The sequence below is a fragment of the Pelodiscus sinensis genome, chromosome 11, assembly GCF_052426305.1.
Source record: "Pelodiscus sinensis isolate ZL-2025 chromosome 11, ASM5242630v1, whole genome shotgun sequence".
NCBI classification, from domain to species: Eukaryota; Metazoa; Chordata; order Testudines; family Trionychidae; genus Pelodiscus; species Pelodiscus sinensis.
The window spans coordinates 30,518,422-30,538,063 of NC_143062.1; the positions used below are offsets into that span (position 1 = coordinate 30,518,422).

Sequence of the window (19,642 nt, forward strand, 5' to 3'; positions counted from 1 at the left end):
GAGCCCATGAAATACAGTGTTGACACAGGAAAATGTGCGCTACTGCTGCTGCTAGATAAATGCTACAGTAAATACCAAGGCAAAGACTTTCAAAGCAGCCTTTGGGATTTGGACACTAAATTCCTATTCACTTTAATGGGAGTTCAATTTAACTCCTTGGGGGTATGTCTACACTACCCCGCTAGTTCGAACTAGCGGGGTAATGTATGCATACCGCACTTGCTAATGAAGCCCGGGATTTGAATTTCCCGGGCTTCATTAGCATAAGCGGGGAGCCGCCATTTTTAAATCCCCGCTGCTTCGAACCCCGTGTAGCGCGGCTACACGGGGCTCGAACTAGGTAGTTCGGACTAGGGTCCTATTCCGAACTACCGGTACCCCTCGTGAAACGAGGTGTACCGGTAGTTCGGAATAGGCACCCTAGTCCGAACTACCTAGTTCGAGCCCCGTGTAGCCGCGCTACACGGGGTTCGAAGCAGCGGGGATTTAAAAATGGCGGCTCCCCGCTTATGCTAATGAAGCCCGGGAAATTCAAATCCCGGGCTTCATTAGCAAGTGCGGTATGCATACATTACCCTCCTAGTTCGAACTAGGAGGGTAGTGTAGACATACCCTATGTGGCTAAAATCTCAGCCGAGGAGATCTGCCAAGAGAGCAATTTGGCTATGAAAGCACCAGTTAAAAGCCACGTGGCTGATGAAAAACCTTGAAGCACAGTCTCCTCCCCTTTTTCTTCCTCCATGTGGCATCCCCCAAGGTGGGACAATCCTGAAGCAGAGGGACTCTGCTGCAATTTCCTTTGCCTGTGGATGAGCTGTATGGAGCTCAGCTGCTCTCCAGAGTGGGCAGGGCTGACCAGGAACTCACACTGCAAGTGCATCTAGGAAATGCCATGATGCAGCAAATCCTCTCAGTGCTTTTTGCTGACTGGGCTCCTATGAAGGACAGCCGTCAAAACAATACTTGCTCTCCACAGGGCTCGGTCCTCCCCACTTGTGGTGCAAGGGGCCCTGACACTGTGATGCTCCCCTGGTGCAGGTTTCATATTTTACATTTTCACAGATATCAGTGTCCAAGTTAATGCGCATCACTACTCCAGGCAAATGGGTCGCCATGGTTCCGATGAACCATGAGAGGCATTTTAGCCTTCTTCCTGCCATCTCCACAGGAAGGAACAAAGCCTAGTGGTCAGACCAATGCCCATGCGTGGGGAACTCTGGGGTCTATTCCCAGCTCTGCCACCAATATTTTGTAGGGCCTCCAGCAAGTCACTCAGCTGCTCTGTGCCTTAAATTTCCCAGCTGTAAAATGGGGACTTTCTAATTGAATGTATGTAAGGTGTTTTGACCTCTTCAGCTGGAGGATATGATCTGGACAAATTATTGAATTGCCAACATTCATCCTGACTCCTTGGATGTCCATGTACCCTATTTCAGAAGCAAACTAGGCACTAACTCTTGATGGGGTAGGGCAGGGGCAGATGACGATTTTGCGGGGCCCAGGGAAGCACAATTTCGCGGGGTCCCCCCTTTGACATGGCGCATGCGCGGGGCTTCTTGAAGCGCGGGGCCCGGGGTGGTTGCCCCGCTCGCCCTGCCCTATATCCGCCCCTGGGGTAGGGAGGAAATCCACACGCCCAACATTTACGTTCCTTTTATTACTGCCTGAAAGAACTACAATTATTTCTCCTTACAGACCAAAACAATCTCAGTTAGCTAGTGAGAGAGGAACATGCAATAAAGGAAGCAACTGTAAAAACTAAATTAAGGAAAAACCATGGAGGGACAATTAAAGACTCATTTTTAATTCACTTTAAAACAGTATAACTGTAAAAATGCTCCATCCTGCTTCAGGGGGAGAAGCCAGCATCTGCCAAGCCATGGGCAGCCTTGCCAGCTCTGTAGACAGAAGTTCATCACAGAACATTGGTTGCACATTTATAAACATCCCGTGAGGAGACTATTGCCTTCACGGAAAGCAGAGGAAAGGGGACTTCTAATAGCTTCTTTGCCCCACCTAAAAACATAAACACTAGCCTTATCAGAAATGAATTTCCCCAATGGACAGAAGCTTTGAAATAAGATAATCTCCCTACCTGTATCAATAAAGAGAGAGAGCTTAATGTGAAATTATTTTAAAATGTTCAATGATGCTGAGAAGCAAAAAAAAAAAAAAAGGGGGGGAACAGGTTATTATCAGCAGGATTAGTGACAGGGGGAGCTCGCTCACATATTTGCTGATATTTTGGTGTCCCACACCTTTCTCCTATTCCCCACTTGTGGAAGGCTAGCAAATAGTTCTTGATAGACTGCAGCATTTAAAAATAATAAGTCATATTTTTGCTTTTTCCATCAAAAATAAAGGCTCTCTCCTTCCAGCCTCAGACAAGGAAAACAAGGCAAGTACATCATGATTCCACTTCTATGGAGTTAGGAAGAAACTCTCTCTCTGTGAATGGATGGGTGGATGGACAGACAGACAGACAGACAGACAGACAGTGTCTTCTTCTGATACATCTGGTCTTGGCCACTATACAGGAATATAGGCTCAGCTAAGGTTGTACAGCCAAAGTCAGACCACTATTCTATGCTCCTTCAACCCTAATACTTAGGTGTAAAGTTATGAAAAAAATGCAAGAGACTTAAACTGATCTCATGTAAGGTGACGAAGTCAGGTTTTAAAACCATCAACTTCATACAAACTATGAACCAGGGATGTCTTAAAAGCCTGCTTTTCACGCACCACGAGCTGTTTGCATTTGCCCAGTTTCTTAGAGTCATGAAGCTCTACACAAGCATTCCATTTTGGAGCAGATTTCTTAAGTCCATCCACCTGGGTATCCAACAGAATGCAGAAAAACAGCAACAACTAATGAAGAGAGTGGATCTTCCCTGTTCAGATTTCTGAAGCTGCTAGTATCCAGAAAGCTACAAATAAACTGGAGCCATAAATAATATGACAGACAATGGAAAGGGCTTGTTCTTACCCATATCTGATTAGTGACCTGGGCTGGCTGGCCCTGGTCTCTGGCCCTTAGAGGGGCATGCCACCCTGTCACAGGACTCAAAAACGTTGCAGCACTAATACAATACTCTGAAATTGAAATTATATTTGAAACATGGACAAAGGCCAGTAGAGGGCAGGTAGCTGCAGTGCTACTTTCCTTCATACATCACTGCCAATGCAATTCAGAATACAGATGCCTTCCAACACTCCTTTCTATTCCAGTCCTGAGTCTCTCTTGAGGACAGATTGTGGTCTATATTTATTTGTGAGTTTTTGATTAAAGGAGGAGAAAAGATTTTATGAGAGAATACATTTTAAGAAAGTGTACATGGGGGAAGACAAAACCCTCAGAACTTTTACTGACATTTTGCTTCTCTAGCTAACGAATGAATAATGCTGGAGACATTTTCTTAGAACACCAAACACAGAGTGCAAAGCTCTCAAAAGATTTCAACTTGGAAAACAGCTCTATAGCCCTCCAATCCTTTTCTCCTTGAGAAACTCATCAGTGCTCTCTGGATTGCAGCCACCTTTGATTTCCCACCTTGCTAGCAAATCAAAAAACAATCTGACCTAATTAGCCCCTTCTCTTGCTGGCTCATTAGCTTAGACATACTGGCCTGGTACATGGGGTTGGCAGAAGAGGTTCCAGAAATAGTTGGCCCATCTTGTGGGTCTGGTTGTGGCAGAAATCCCTCCAGATCAAAATGTAACACAGTGCACTGAGATTGCATAGCCAACATAGCTTTCGACTCTGGTACTTTAACTACGGTCCCTGACGTAACATATGTGTAGCTCTAACTTGCTATATTGCAGCTAAGCAACCCTTCCCCAGAGCGTGAAACTGAAAAACATTAGGAAGTTGTTTAGAAATACCGCCTCATCCTGTCACCTTTCTAGCAGCTGTTCTTTAATTGAGAGTTCCTATTAATCATCTCTTGTTTCTGTAAGAAGCAAATCTGAACTAAAACCTCTGAAAATGGAACATCCCCAAACTGAGACCTGTTCATGCTCCCAAACCAAAATTTTTCCATATAGAAGATTCATTAGTCAACTAGTCTGTCTCCTGCCCAGATTTACTACAGGCATTTGCTGTCATCTCAGACAGCACATAGCCCTCCATTACGTACCCACTCTGCCCTAGCAACATCCTGTCTCTGTGGCCTTGTCTACACTGATCATTTCCTCTCACAGAATGAACTTCCTCTCACAAAATGAACTTCTGCTGACATCACTGATGGAGAGAGTACCAGCTGTGCCAGGTATTTTAACCCTTTTATCATGTAAGCCTACTCAGAGCTCTATCAACCATGGACCAGTCTCTTGCCTTTCCTATGGTGAGAAGTACTTTAGTGATTTCCCACTGAAATCACCCAGTGCAGTTAGAAGTATTCAATCTTCCAGCTCCCACTGAAAAATCCACTTTAGAGCAGCTTTTTTCAGCTTGCCCCACCTCCTTACCCATGATGGTGACATCATACTCGATCTGGAACAGCGCCTCCTGGCTGCACTGCCGCAGAATGTTCAGCGCGTCAGCATGAGTCACACTGTGAAGGGGAATCCCATCAACACTCAGCAGCCTGTCTCCGATTTTCAAGGACCCTTCCCTGCAGGAAGCCAGAGGCAGAATTCAGTACAAATCTTGATCCAGCAGGATCTGAACACGCCCCTGGACAATTGCCTTCTGTTTAGTTTAGGGTATTTATAGTCTGATGCCCATCACATTTAATTAGCAATATGAGACTAAAGAGACTGCCTCAGACCCCTTCCTACATTACCTTGTATCATAGCAATAGTGGCCCTGGAGAGATTTACAGTCAGCTAATTAAGTGATCATTTTGGAAGAGGTACTTCAAGGCATAACAGACACATCCTTACAGGAGATAAGTTAAATCAAGATAGCCATCCTCTGAACACGCCTGGAAAGGACTTACAACTTCACAAGATCTTTTCATTGAAAGCCGTAATGCCCCGGAGACACTGGTGTGATGGGCCACAGGATGTTATATGCTGAAGTCTGGTAAGAGCTGGGCATGCATTTTGTTAAACTCCATTGCTAAAGGAGGTAAAACATGAACATTACCTGTCTGCGGGGCCACCTGGCCTCACGTAGGTGAGTACTAATGGTCTGGATTTGTGCCAGTCTTCATGGGCTCCCCCTAGAGCAAAACCAGAAAAGCCATAAATAACTAATCTCTGGAGCTGAACGCCCTTGTTGTTTTAACAGAGGTGTTGAGAGACTGAAGATATTTTTCATTTAATAGTTGACAAAGCTTGCCAGCAAAGACAGTTCTGGATAGCCAGTCAGCAGTCCTAGGAGGTTGGTCAGTACAAACTTCAAGGAAGGTCTGCCAAGGGGGAAGCCGGGGGTAAATGGGGCAAGTGCCCCAATGCCTGGTGACTGTAAAGGTCTGGGGCTCCCAACCACAGCCACTACTGCAATGGGGCAACGCCTGGAGTCCCAAGCCCTTCAAATCACTGTGGGAGAGCCACATGGCCCAATGTGCTGCGGGCGGCACTTAGAGCTGGGGGAGTTATGGTGTGCTCTGGGCAACACTGAAGGTTGGCTGCTCTGGCCCCACCCCTTCCATGCAAGGCCCCTCCCCCTTCTGGGAGCATGTAGCCAGCTATCCCACTTCGCTAACAGGCCTGGCATGGCTGGCAGCTCCCCTGCTTTAAGGCACAGTTTTGTTTCCGAAACAAGATTTTCAACACTGACTTTCTCTCGTCCCTTTCCTTCCCCCATTCTTAGAGCACTACAACCAGCATTTTGCACATGCAGTCTTTATCACCCTCCTCAGAGAAGTCACTAACCTCTTAGCACAAAGCCAAAACTGTTGCCCTCTTTGTATAGACACACCTCTATGGTCTTTGGAATAATGCCAGAGCTGCTCTCCGGTGCTATATGGATGGGAATAAAAAGGAGAAAGTTGCCTGTAACTGAAGCATAAGATGCTTTTCCTCTTAAGATTATGAAATAACAACATGAAAATACCGCTTCATTTATATTCCAGATTTCCCCAAATCTGCCTAGACAAATACTTTGACATTGAAGTAAAATCTTGCCATTTCTCAACCAGTTTCACTGAGTTCAGTGTCATTCAAAAGCCAGCTGCTTCATGTCATGGAGATGCTAAGTTCTTGATGTTTTAAATTAAAAACAGGCAATTGTTGACCTAACCCCCCCCCCCAAGCCTCACTGCTAAAAGATTCATTTTCCCCCTCATGTTTTGACTTTTTGAGGAAAAGAAAAAAAGGAAGTGAATGTTTCAAACTGATCCTAGGGGAAAAACTGTAACTTTATGCTGAATATACTGCTCCTTTTAAGGTGAAGGATATACAATCATAGAGGATGAAAAAAATGCCCATTCTCGGATATGCAGCCATTAAGGAGCATATTTATTTTATCATAGTGGTGTTCCCTGAAACTGAAGAATAACCTGCCACTCTCTCTCCTTTGTATCCAATAGCTTAGAGAGAGATAGAGTCACGGTATCTCAGGTACACTAAGGGTGCGTCTACACAGCATCCTTAGCTCAAAATAAGCGATGCAACTTGCGTAGCGCAAATTGTGTAGCTTATTTCAAATGTACAGGCAGTCCCCGGGTTACGTACAAGATAGGGACTGTAGGTTTGTTCTTAAGTTGAATTTGTATGTAAGTCGGAACTGGTACATATTGTAGGGGAAACTCTAGCCAAACATTTCTCCAGAGCTCAGTTTTATTCTCCCACACCTCACTTCCCTCAGTCCTTTATTCTCAAGCCGAGGTGTCTGCTGAGAAAAGCCACTCCGCGTCTCCCTGGTCTGCTGGGGGGAGGGGGCGCTAGCTTCGCGTCTCCCTGGTCTGCTGGGGGGAAGCAGCTAGTACGGGGTTACCTCACCCCGATGTAAGTCGGATCCATGTAACCCGGGGACTGCCTGTATTTCAAAATAGCTTATTTCGTAACTTGGCACTGTATACACAGTGTCAAATTTCAAAATAAACCACAATTCTGAAATGTCCCTTAATCCTCGTGGAATGAGGTTTACAGGGATGTTGGAAGAGCATGCCCATTATTTCAAAAGATATTTCCAAATAACAGGCGCACTGTCAAGATGCAGAATAGCTATTTCAGGATACCAGAAGTATCCCAAAATAGTGCCATTGTGTAGCTGTACCCTAAGTGAGCATGCTCAGTGGAACAAGTATGGAGGGATAGATTAATTTACTTTTCCTTTCTGGGTTAGATTGATTGGCTTCAAGATTTTTTTTTTTTTTTTGGTAGGTGGGTCAAATGATGTGTTGCTACTGGTGGAAATGAGTTTAAGGGAAGGGTGGGGTTGGGTTTTTTTAAAACTATTTCTTTGTTCTTATAATAAAAGTTAAATCAAACAATTTTTCAACCTCAGAACAGATTCCTCCCTTTATCTGAACTGGTTCATCTGCTTCTGGGTTTAAGATCCTCTGCTAAAGAACACAGAGTTTCAGCCTGTTGAAGACATGTAATGTTCAGAAGAAGCAACATTTAATACAGTTAAACAAAAGAGAGAGGCTTTAGCCAATGGGTTGTTAGGATTCTGAATACTTTCCGATCAGTTATAGCAACAGTAATCTTAAAAAGAGAGAGAGAGAGATGGTTAGGGATGCAGATTGGGGATTTGCTGCCAAGTCACAGCAAGGCAACAGAAATCTAATCAGCCATCTCCAGCCAGTGTGCATGAGCAGGCACCCATTATGCTGGAAATAGAGAGAAAACTAACTGCACTTAAGAGTGGCTCTGCAACCTCTACCAATGTTTCACAGACAGATGAAGACAGAATATAATGCTGCCCCATTAAACATTCTTTGTGGTAGAGGGCATAACACGAACAAATCCCCTCCGTATCACAGAATGAGACAGTTAAGCAATGTAAGGAACATTATCTTAGCAACACGCACCGGCTGGGGGCAGTTCATACTCCACTTCCAATACCACCCTTTCCCCTACATTCTTCAAAAGGCTTATAATTTCATCATGCCGCAGTTTAGTCAGGTTAATCCCATTCACTGACTTGATGTAGTCTCCAACGTTCAACTGGTCACTTCTGTAAAGAGACAGCAAAAATAATATTCTGTTATGTTCTGCCTGGACATATGTGGGACATCTTTTCTGCTGGAAAATGTTATAAAAAATGTCAAATAGTAACCAATTTTAGCTGTATTAATCAAAAGGCATATGAAGTATTTCTATGTGGCTGGAAAAATGTGTCCATCTGCTATATTTTTCTGGGGGCAAACCTTCAGATTCAGATGAATAGTAATAAATATGTGCTCCCAACTTCCTTCCATCCCATCTTATGATAACCTGTCACAAGGAGAGATGGACAGGTTATCATAAGAAAGTCAGACACCAATATCAAGCAAAAGTTCCAGCAGGCAAGACAAGTTTTTCGCCCCTTTCTGCTTGCTCTCTGCATAGTATGCTATTCTTTTCCAATCTTTTCCCCTCTCCTTCACTGTTTCTGCTCCCCCACTCTTCTCCACGGTCTACTTGATCATGAATTGTATAATGCCAATGTAAGAGCCGAAGTTAAACATTTAAGCCCATGGTGTTTGAGATGGTTCAGTATTAGGCCAAATGCACTCGCTCACCCCAGATAGCATGTAATCTACCATTTAGATGCATTAAAAATGAAATTGCCTCATTTTGTAGAACCACTTATGTTTGTAACTGGTGGGATTGAAATTGTTTTTGTTTAACCATTCTAAAACCTATTCTAAAATGTTTCATGATCATTGCATGGATCATAGGAAATAACTCTGAATGAAATAACAGGCTTTTTCCTATGAGATGAATAACTTTACATCTCACGTGGCCATTAAAAAAATCCAAAGCCAACTCACTTGTCTTTATAGATATTCCATCAGGTATTCAATATGCCACATTTTTCACACAGATTTTCTCACCTTGCAGCAAGGCCTCCTGGCCTCAGGTTTGAGACCCTTGGCTTTCCATCTTTGTCTGTGCCACCGGATATAGTTAAGCCAAGGGTACTTCCCTCCTTCTTAATCAGCTCCACAATGGTGACACCTCTGAATTCCTCTAAAGATAAATATCAGAAACATATCAAACCGTGACAGTGTCCATCTCAGTGGAAAGCCCTGGGAGCACTATATTGCAGTGTGTAGTGGGACTAAGCATAAAACTAATTAATTTATTCGGGGGGAAAAAACAGAAAAAAAATTAGGCTGGGGTATCAGCAGGAAACGAGCAGGAGAAAAGGAGAAGGGGTCAAAGAGAATGTGGATGACAGGAAAGTTTTCCTTCCTATCAACTGATTCATCTCATTTCTCCCTTTTCACTTCTGAAGCAACACCCCCCTTTACTGAAACTTAGGCAGAAAGTTATGTGCTTCCCAGGTCATGGATCATGACAAAAATATCAGTATTTGTTTAGATATTTGATGCTTGGAAGTAACATGAACCACTTCATAAACCATCAGTACCATACTCTGGCTGGAGGATTCTCACCCCCCTCCCCACATTCCACCCTTTCTTCCAAGTCCCTGCCCCGCCTCTTCACCATCTCGCCCTGCTCTCCACCACCTCATTTTTTCCCCACACCCTCTCCCAAGCACGTCCCATCCCTGCTCCTTCCTTTTCTCCTGGAGTCTCTAAATGCCATAAAACAGCTATTCACAGCAGGCAGGAGGTACAGGAGTAGATCAGCAGGGCCTCTGACAGGTGCTGGGAGGGAGGGGGGCAAAGCAGGAAGCCTGGCTGCCGGTGGCTACTGAGCACCTGCTATTTTTTCTTGGTGGGTGCCCCAACCCTAGAGCACCCCCAGAGTCAGTGCCTATGATTACCACTACTAAATGTTTCTATTACTCTAGCACTCAGAGGCTACAAACAGAATCAGAAGCCAGCGGTATTGTGCATGGTCTCAAATTGCACTTTTAAAGGTAGCCAATAAGCACAGCAAGGGCCAAATCTGGAACTCAGTGTTTTGGAATGGATCGCACATTCTTTTTATTTGCTTATCATCATCATCGTAGTGTGAAAAATGTTTCTTTGGAATCTGGCCCTTGACTATACCTTGACCAAGAAATGTGTACCTTGACCAAAAAAAAAAAAAAAAAAAAAAATCAACTCCCCCTTGTACAGCTTACATTCTAGACAAGGGACATACAAAAGCTAAGGCAGGTAGTGGGATGCAATCAAAGATGCACGCAACTGATTTTGTAGGTAACTTTAAAAAAATAAATGATAAAGTGCCAGCTCAGCTAATCTGCCCCTCAGCACATCATTACATTGGCTTATATTGGGAAGGCTGTCTTTTCAGGCTGTTGTGAGCCTGAAGGGGACAGACAAAACAGGATGGATCTTAGAAATTTTGAGGTTGAAGAACTGGTGAGTTTCGGATTTGCCGCATATGAGAGGGGAAAGAGGTAGATTGTGTTGACATATGAGCAGGCTGCTAGGGAGATGAGGAGGATTGATGAAACCAATTCATTGAGGATAGTTTTTAGTTACAACTGTACTCCACTGTCCTCAGCTTGCCTGACTGGTCACAGGTACTAGGACATTTTCCATACCAAGCTGGAGCCAAAAGTATTGTAAATGGATATACTCAGGGCATGTTTTACAAGACATAAGAGCTATAAATATTCATAACAGGGTCAATTATGTGATATTTAATCCCTTTGTCTCCTGTGTTAACTTCAGTTCTCTTCTCCCTGTGGGTAAACATTTTTAATTCCCCTACCCATTCAATTATTTTGAGTGAATTTTTGTTTGTTTGCAACTAGGGAACAATATTGCCCTTGCACACACAACAAATGAATACACCATTCAATTGGTGCCAGTTTTCAGCATCTTACATCCAGTGTTTGAGTGGTTTAAAGCCTCCCTAATGATTTACACTCAACAGCTGGAAAATAAATGTTGGAGGAATTTTCAAAGAGCTCTGCAATGCTGCAGAGGGAGATATGGACCACTGTTCCCCATGTGGCTGATCAGGAGCGATTTGAATGCCACCTAGCTGATTAGCAGAGCACCCACAGCTAAGTCTGTTTGTTTCTACCTGTGGTGCACATCCGCACATGCTTCGATGCACATAAACATTTATTCTGCCCATGCATGGAAATGATTAGAGGGAACATTTCTCTCGACACTAGTATGCAAATCTCACAAGGGTTGCAAGTGAGTTTGGTAGTCTCAGACTAGTGGCTATTTGTCTGCCTGACCAAAACAACACATATTATGACTTTTCTTTGCTTAGGCAGAAGATTAAGAACTGCAAAAGACACTGCAAAATTAAAAAATAAAAAAATCAGGTGCCTTGGCAGATTTCATTGCCAGAAACTTGAACAGAATCTGCCTACACTTTGAGCTATTCGTATCCATTTTTCATGGGCATTAAAATACAGAAAAGGCACACAAAAAGGGTACGCTGGCCTCTTCAATGCATTGTAGCCCAGTTCCAGACCATGGCTTTGGAGGCTGCAAAGTAAAATCTTGCATCTTTACCGAGAATGGTCAAAAATAACTTTGTCAGGATGAAATAATGCATCAGGCTCAAATGAGATTTGCTATAGTGAGAGGGAACATTTAAAAATCTGTACAGTTTGCACTTTCAGGCCCTGCAAATCTCTTAAATCATTTATCACTACTTTAGTTCTCTGCAACTGCAGAGTTAGTCTTCCCCCTTTTCTTTGGAGTATACATTGTTTTAATACTGTGTCGTGCCAAATGATAATCAGTCTATCAGGTCTGGCTGGCACTTTGCTCTTCGTGTGATGCCACAGTAACAAAAGAAATTGCACCTTACTTTAAATCATTGTGCATGTTGCTATTTTATAAAGCGCATCCCTCCACACGGGCATAAATGTGAGTGGGGGGGATGTACTTAAAAGTGATTAATGTAAGAATCTCTTTGTGATCCAGCACTGTTTGGAAAGTATTCAATCTCAGCTGTGCCCCCATTTAACATGGTAGAGTTGACTCATTCTCAGACTTTATGTCCATGATGTTCCTGTTTTTCAAACTCAATTTTGATCCACCGCCAAGTACAGTAACAGTTTTCAATTCACCAATCTAGGATTTCCATAACTGCAAGAAACTTTCCCACTGGTCCCTGCTGTTCAAAACAGAATGCCATCCGGCACTATCGTGTGGATTTGCTCTCGACTAAAGAGACTACAGATCAACACAGATGGTGCCACAAGGGCTGGAGTAAGATAGGAAAGGGTCACAGTGTGGAGGTCACATGCTTCCCCTTTAGCTGGTGCCCCCGCCCTTGTGTGTCTCCCATCAGTCACCTATGATGTACCTGCACCACTGTTTAACCCCAATGGGCACAACTAAGTACAGTGTGAACTCTGTATGGATCACAGAGATATGACATGCGGCTAAACATCTCAGTCCCAATCTATGCCAAGTGTTTCACATTGTGTTTACTCCCATGATGCCTCAATTAAATGTTTAAACCTACTAAAAGTTTGCCCAAGCTTGTCAAGACAAAAAAACTAGAGTTTTTTAAAAATGTAGAATTTTACAGGAACCATCCTCCCCGTACCAGATTTTTCTTGAAAATGTTTAATTAATGCCAGAATGTTTCCATAGCCTTTTTTTTTGGTTTAAAAAAATCTATGATGGTTATAGAAGTTTTTCATTTACTGAAAAAACAGGAATTTGTTAAACCAATTACTGAAAAACCTGGGTTTCGCAAATGGAAAACATCAAACAGCGTTTTGATAGGGATTCTGATTAAAAATTCCATGTAAACGAAGTCCCCAAAATCACAAAAATAAGTCTGCTTTGAATCCTGTGAAACAGTAAAAGCTTTGATATTTAAAAAAAATTTCTTTCCATTTATCAGACTACTTCAGTGTATTGGTAGTGCTCACAGGCCCTAACAAGAGCCCAAATGTAAGAGGGAAACAGAATCTCAAGTTCCAAATTTATTCATATCTCCAGCTTCAAGCTGAACCTCCCAGATAGAATGCCAGTTGTGCTGCAAACACCTGCCCATGCAAAACTAAATCTAGATCACACACACATTTCACCAAGTTCCAATCATCATGCACAGACTGAGCCATTGACTGGTTTTTGTCTTCTCACTGCATATGTCTGCATTGCTATCAGTAGATATGACTGGAATCTGTGTAGATATGACCACGCTAGCTCTTTAGAAATAGCAGGAAAGCCATGGCAGCATAAGTCATTTGCCTGAGCCTGTACTCAGGATCCTAGATGGACTCATAAGAGGCTATGCCACTGTAGCATCACTGTTATTTTTGGTGAGCTAGCTTGAGTGTTTCTACATGTAGTGCAATCACACCTCCAGATTGCAGAGTAGACTTCTCCATGGAGCCAGAAACTCTGGAGTGATCAGCAGACTGCAGGGTGGCCATACTTTTCATGTGGCAGTAATGTGGGAGCTGACAGAGGAAGGCTCCTTGATCAGGAAGAGGGAGGAGTGGAAGGGAAACTTCCATAAGTTTAAATTAATAAGCAAGGGGTAAAAACAGTTACAAACGAAAAGACACAAGGAGTAGGGCCCAAGCAACAGAAAGTGGCAGCCAACATGACAAAAATTGCTAGGGAGACATACACGTGGGGTTGTTATATCTATTTACCAAATATAGTACAATAGCAAGACATATGCCAATCACCCTTGCCCACTTCTTTCCTCCTGCCTTTCCCTTCACCCCCCATTTCTTTTAAATTGTAAGCTCTTCAGAGAACAGATTCTCTCTCCTTCTCTACAGTTGCAATAAAAACTCAGAATAAACGTGCATAGCTTAGTGCTGCTTACATTCCACCCACAACGAGACCAACCATACCTCCTCCTTCCTGCTCGCCACTGTTCTGATTACTACTACACCAAGGGGGGGGGGAGGGGAGTAGTAGCCATTTCTTTTACCTGGAATGCTTTGCCTTCTGGAGACCAGGGCTGTGTCCAGTCCACCTGAGTCTTTGCTCCCCTTTGAGTAAGGGCCATCATCTTCCAGGGAAGAAAAATAAACAGAAGCTAAGATTATATTTACACTGAAAGCAACCGCTACGTTTAAAAAGTTCATTTGTGACCATTTGTATAGATAGTGTTTCGTTCCAGTTCCTGGCTTCAGGTGAGAAAAGGTTTTATTAAGCCCAGGACCACTTCACAATCTAGGTTGGTTCTGCAGCCTTTTGAGGCGGGAGGGAAAGAAGAGACAAGTGGGATGATAACACACTCTTGATTTATTTCTCTGGGAGCTAATCCTTTAGGAGAGCCCAAATTCCCTTACTCCTGTAATCATGTGGAACAGCAGAGATGAGGAAAAGCTGTAACATCAGTCTCACAAGTTTTAAGCCTGTCATTATGCTTGTGAAGAAACTCATGGTCTTTGGAAATGGAGTAATACATCAGGATACAAACAGGGCACTAAATCACCATACTTGAATTAAATTGCCTATTCTTAGAAATCCTGTTCTTTCAAAGTCACACATCCTTGCTACAGCTTAAGTGACTGTGTAGTGGAGAAACCACCTTTTCTTAAAAAAAAAAAAAAAAAAAAAAAGGCTTAGAATAGAAGGAAATGGTATTAGAAAGAATTGTCTGGTAGTTTAAATCCAAATGTAAGTATTAAGTATGACTTATCTAGTGCTACTAGAAGATGCATATAGTTTATTCATAGGGAAATCAGGATACTGAAAAAAGTATGGAAGTAGTTTTTAATCAACCGAACCAAATACAGGCAGTCCCCGAGTTACGCGGACCCGACTTACGTCGGATCCACAGTTACGAACGGGGCCCTCCCTCTCCCTGGTCTCCAGCAGACCAGGGAGAGGAAGCAAAGCGGCGGAACACGCGGGCAGCGGACAGCCCAGACGCGTCTGGTCTGTCAGCTGGCCGCGTGTTCCACGGCTTTGCTCTGCTCTCCTCTGCTCCCCGTCCCCCTGGTCTGCAGACCAGGGGGATGGGGAGCAGAGCAGAGCAAAGCCGCGGAGCACGCTGACTTGGGGATGCCTGTGGTTCTTAAGTTGAATCTGTATGTAAGTCAGAACTGGCCTCCAGATTCAGCCGCTGTTGAAACTGATCAGTTTCAGCAGCGGCTGAATCTGGACGCCAGTTCCGACTTACATACAGATTCAACTTAAGAACAAACCTACAGTCCCTATCTTGTACGTAACCCGGGGACTGCCTGTACTCCAGTCACTAAGTCTTTAGGATGGGTTAAAGCAAAATGAGTTTCAAGGAATTTAGGAATGCAAGTACTGATATTCCACAGTACCTTTATCTGGTTTCTATAATCTATAACACACAAAGACAAAGGTAATTCTTTCTATAACACTAAAGACTTTAAGACAGTTCTCTGTATAACATGGCTATGTATGAAGTTTCTAATCATAGCCATAGCCACTGGGGATCAATTTCCAATCGTTTAGGATGGACAAATTAATTAGATAAAGAATGAAGCTGAACTATCACTCAAAAATTAAAGGCTAAAAATGGTAAGGTTCTTGCTTAGTTTTAACTGAATAAACACTCCTGCTCATTCCACCACCACACATATATTACTTGCCTTTAGTAACATGTCACTTTATAAAATGCTGAACATTGCAGATCAATACATTTTCAGTAAAACTTGGTTTAGAGAAACTTAAACAACAAATGGTCTGGTAGCACTTTATAGACTAACAAAACATGTAGATGGTATCATGAGCTTTCATGGGCACAGCCCACTTCTTCAGATGACCGAAGTGGGCTGTGCCCACGAAAGCTCATGATACCATCTGCATGTTTATTTAGTCTATAAAGTGCTAGCAGACCATTTGTTGTTTTTTAAGTTTATCCTGTACAGACTAACAGGGCTACCCCCTGAAGCTTCTTGGTTTAGAAAGTTAGAGAGACTAATGCTAGGCTGGATCAGATCACTCTGATCCCATTCACTGCATTTCTGGGGTGCTCTGAAACTCTTTATCTTCAAGATTACAAAATTTAGCTGAAAAAATCTGGAGAACACTCTCCCCTGTTTGCCCTCCCACTTCCCAAGTAAATTTATGTATGAGTCAGAGACAGAAGGAGTTTTGCCACTCTACTTAGGCAAAGACCCAGTATACACTCCATTTAACTCCATCTGACAATTATTTGTCACTCGCTAAAGCTGTGGGCTTCTGTGGTGTATAAATCAGGGCCGATTTTGGACCCACATGAGCAAAGAAAAATGCTTAGTTAGCTAGCTGCTGCCATCCTATTATTATTATTGAGATATATGCACTTCCTGCTTGACAATATCAGCAAGTACCAGGAACCCTGAAAGTATAGGCATTCAAGATTTTCAGCCCAAGTGGTCTTGGAGCTAGACAGACAGCGGTCAATTGCCCTCCCAGTCTACGTGTTTGCTGTTAGTGCAACATGAAGTGATGATCTTTAACATGGAGGGCCAGGCGCTGCTTTTTTTAAAAAAAATGAGTGTAGCAGGTAAGGCCTCTTCAGAATGAAACCATACTGTGTGAAATCCACCCCCCTTCCAAGATCTGACAGCACAAGGCAAGCAGTTTATACCAGCATTAAAACAGGCTGCACTTGTGCAGATAATTAAAGCAATCATCGGGCCAAGCCACTGATTGCTGATAGGAGCTTGTATAGTTTGGCCCCAGTTCTAGGATCAAAAAAGGCATGAAAGTTAAGTTGCATTTATAATGAAAACAATCCCTTGGGTGATGCAGAAGTGGGAGGCAGGCTATGCAAGCTATACACCTGGGCGTAATACTCTAGATGTAGTTGTAAGGTTGAACCGTCTCTAAACCGGGACTCTCCGGTCCAGCAGAACCACAGAAGTTCCAGGACCAGAGGAGTCCTGGTGGAGCCTGGGAGCCCTGTGGGCTGGAAGGGCAGTAGACTGGTAGCAGCAAGCTGCCCCTGGGGCTGGGAGGCTGGCAGGCAGCAGCTGGGCTGCCTGTCATGGTCAGGAAACCTGGTCCAGTGGGCAGAGAAGTGGGGCCAGTGGCAGGCTCTGGCTGGAGGAGTTGGTAGCAGGAGGGCCAGAATGGACCTCCCTTGGTCAGGTAAAATCCCGAACCCGGGACCCGTCATGTCCCGAAGGTGCCGGACCAGGGAGTCCAACCTGAAGGGACAGTTTAGCTGCAGCACCTAGTTTTAAAAAAATATGAAATCATCCTCCTGCCCTCTGCTCCCCATCACTCAGTCGCTGATCAAGGCACCACTTTCCCTAGGGCAGGGGCAGGTCCTCGCGTGCCGTGCAAACCTGTATTGGTCATATACCCAGGCTGCTCCCTGCCAGGCACATCTACCAGCCCTGATCACAGACTCTAGCAACCTGCCTTTCCCCTCCCTACCCCGCCGCTTTTGCTGCCTCCACAAAGGCAATGGGGGAGGGGGGGGAAGGGGCGAAGGAGCCAGTGCTCAGGGGGAGCAGGCTTAAAAGCCAGCTCCTGATGTGTACCAGCTCCACGGAGCTGCCTTCCCCTCCCCACACACAGCTGCCTGTACCAGAGGCAGCAGCAGGGTGTGAGGGCAGGGGAGGCTGCCACAGAGCAGCATCTGTCTGCGGCGGGCCCGGGCTCACCATAGACAGAGGCTGCTCCGTGGGATGCCAGCATAGCCCCTGTCTGTGGGGAGCTTGTGCCCCCCATGTGCCGGGGCTGCTGCCATTGATGGAGAGGCAGCAGCGCAGAGTAACAGGGGGTTTCCTGGGAGTGGGGACTGGAGCACACTGGCTGCCAGTCCTGCCCCCCAGGGCCATCAAATAGTTGTGTAACTGCTAAAATACGATGCAGTTATACCATTATTCAATTAATTGGCATCTAACATCCCTAGTCTTCACAGCACTGCCACCCTCATGTAGAGTGGTGCTCTGTACTACAAACAGGCATGAAACTCTGTGTCTTCTCCATCTCCCTAGAGGTCAGGGTGTGTGTGTAGATGTCTAGTAACAGAAGAAAGATTTCTGGAATAGCACCTCAGTGCCACCGCCTTTCTGTAAACAACCATGTTTTTTAGCACTGATGACAAGCCATATGGAGTGCAAGGGACAGAGGCAGAGGCTCATTCAGCAGTTGATGTTGTAGCCAAAATTAAATGAATCCAAAAGCAGGGGAATACTGCTTTGACCATGTGAGCTCCCTGCCTTCTTAATGCAATATCCTGTGATGGCAAAGCACACGACATGGCTCATTTCCCTTTATCACCATATCCTCGACCATACAGTAAGCAAGCAAACAGCCTCCAAGTTTCAGGGCTGGTCTCCACATGCCGGGAGAGCGCTCTCTCAGGGTTCGATTTAGTGGGTCTAGTAAGGACCTGCTAAATCAACTGCTGATGGCACCCCTGTTGACTCCTGTACTCCGGCAGGTCATGACTAAATAAAGTCAACCAAAGAGTTTCTCTCATCCAACATCCGCAGTGGGGACACTATGGAAATTTGACCTAAGGTACATCGACTCGAGCTACACTATTGATGTAGCTGGAGTTGCATATTTTAGGTCTGCTTTCTCCCCTATTGTAGACCTGGCCTGAGACTGGACTTCTGCTTTAGCAACTGGATTTCTGTAGTTAGAACTCAGAGCAGCTCAGAACTCTGCTATGCTTGGAGCACAAGAGATCAAAATCATTCCGTTAGGAAATGGCATCTTTGGTTCTCAGGCCAACAATTACTTCCAAATGACACCAATTATGAACTTATCAAGAGGAAAACATTTTTTAAACACATGAAAGATAGTTTAACTGCTATGAAAGACACAGAGAAGGTGCTACACTTGAGGCAAAGTGCTCTATAGCAATGCGAAGCCAGCATTACCCGGAAACCACAAAAGAGGGGTTGAAGCCAGCTTAGTAATATGATGGCAAAATGAGGCTACCAACCATCTGCTTCACATAAACACACCACCCCAGACTAGTTAACCACCAGAATGCTTCTATGCTTAATTTCCCTGCAGTAGCCCAAACAAGCATTTAATGTGAAGTCTCGTGTCAGTAGCTGCAATTCTCTCCCATCCAAAATCGCTATAGCTGTTGGCGAACCGTATAATCACAGTACTGTAATTGCCCTCATATTTATGGCAGCCACCATCAACATCGAAGCAGCTAGCACTAGTAATGAAGTTGCATTCTCTATTCATGATTAGACATGCGAAAAGGACGCTGGTCAACAAAATCCTCCAGTATTTCATCAACAGTTGGATCAGCTGGCAAAGAATTAGCACCAAGATTCCCCTCTCTCCATATTCTTTCCTCCAACACAGTTGATTATGCTAAAATGTTTGTTTTTGTTCATTATCTGGCTAAAATGTTTGAGCAGTCAAGGAAGCTGCCACAGGAGGCCTGTCAAAGTGTGAATTGGCTTTTGCTTGTGTTAGATTCCCCACTGTGCAGCCCTTTGTTCATTTTCGGCTGATTTCCTGCTCTGCCACTCAAACTGGCATTAACAGAGCTGTTAATTTTGTTAAAGTTTTAATGTTCTGTGCTCAGGAATCTTCACTTTTTTATCTCTATTCCCTTACACAAAACATATTCTGAAGAGGCTCTGGTAAGCATGATAATACATTCACTTCATTGGCACGTTATATTGCCAACCCCAAGTGTTCAAAATTCATGAGTCCATGCTCCGCTCCCCACACAAATAATGAAATTGACATACAAATGAGGTGTGAATATTAGCCAATGAAAA

At 44.1% G+C, this 19,642-nt stretch overlaps 1 protein-coding gene across 4 annotated transcripts in view; it reads right to left on the reverse strand.

The window, feature by feature from the left end:
• Positions 1-19,642, reverse strand: part of GRIP2 (glutamate receptor interacting protein 2) — a 529,887-nt gene that overhangs the window by 81,626 nt on the left and 428,619 nt on the right. For all 4 annotated transcript variants that reach the window (XM_075938764.2, XM_075938768.2, XM_075938763.2 and 1 more), the window contains exons 2-7: positions 13,894-13,974; positions 8,934-9,069; positions 7,926-8,071; positions 5,821-5,907; positions 5,090-5,165; positions 4,468-4,613 (exon numbers count right to left, since the gene is read on the reverse strand). In XM_075938764.2, the coding sequence (XP_075794879.1) occupies positions 4,468-4,613; positions 5,090-5,165; positions 5,821-5,907; positions 7,926-8,071; positions 8,934-9,069; positions 13,894-13,974 (672 nt within the window). The remainder of the gene's footprint in view (positions 1-4,467; positions 4,614-5,089; positions 5,166-5,820; positions 5,908-7,925; positions 8,072-8,933; positions 9,070-13,893; positions 13,975-19,642) is intronic.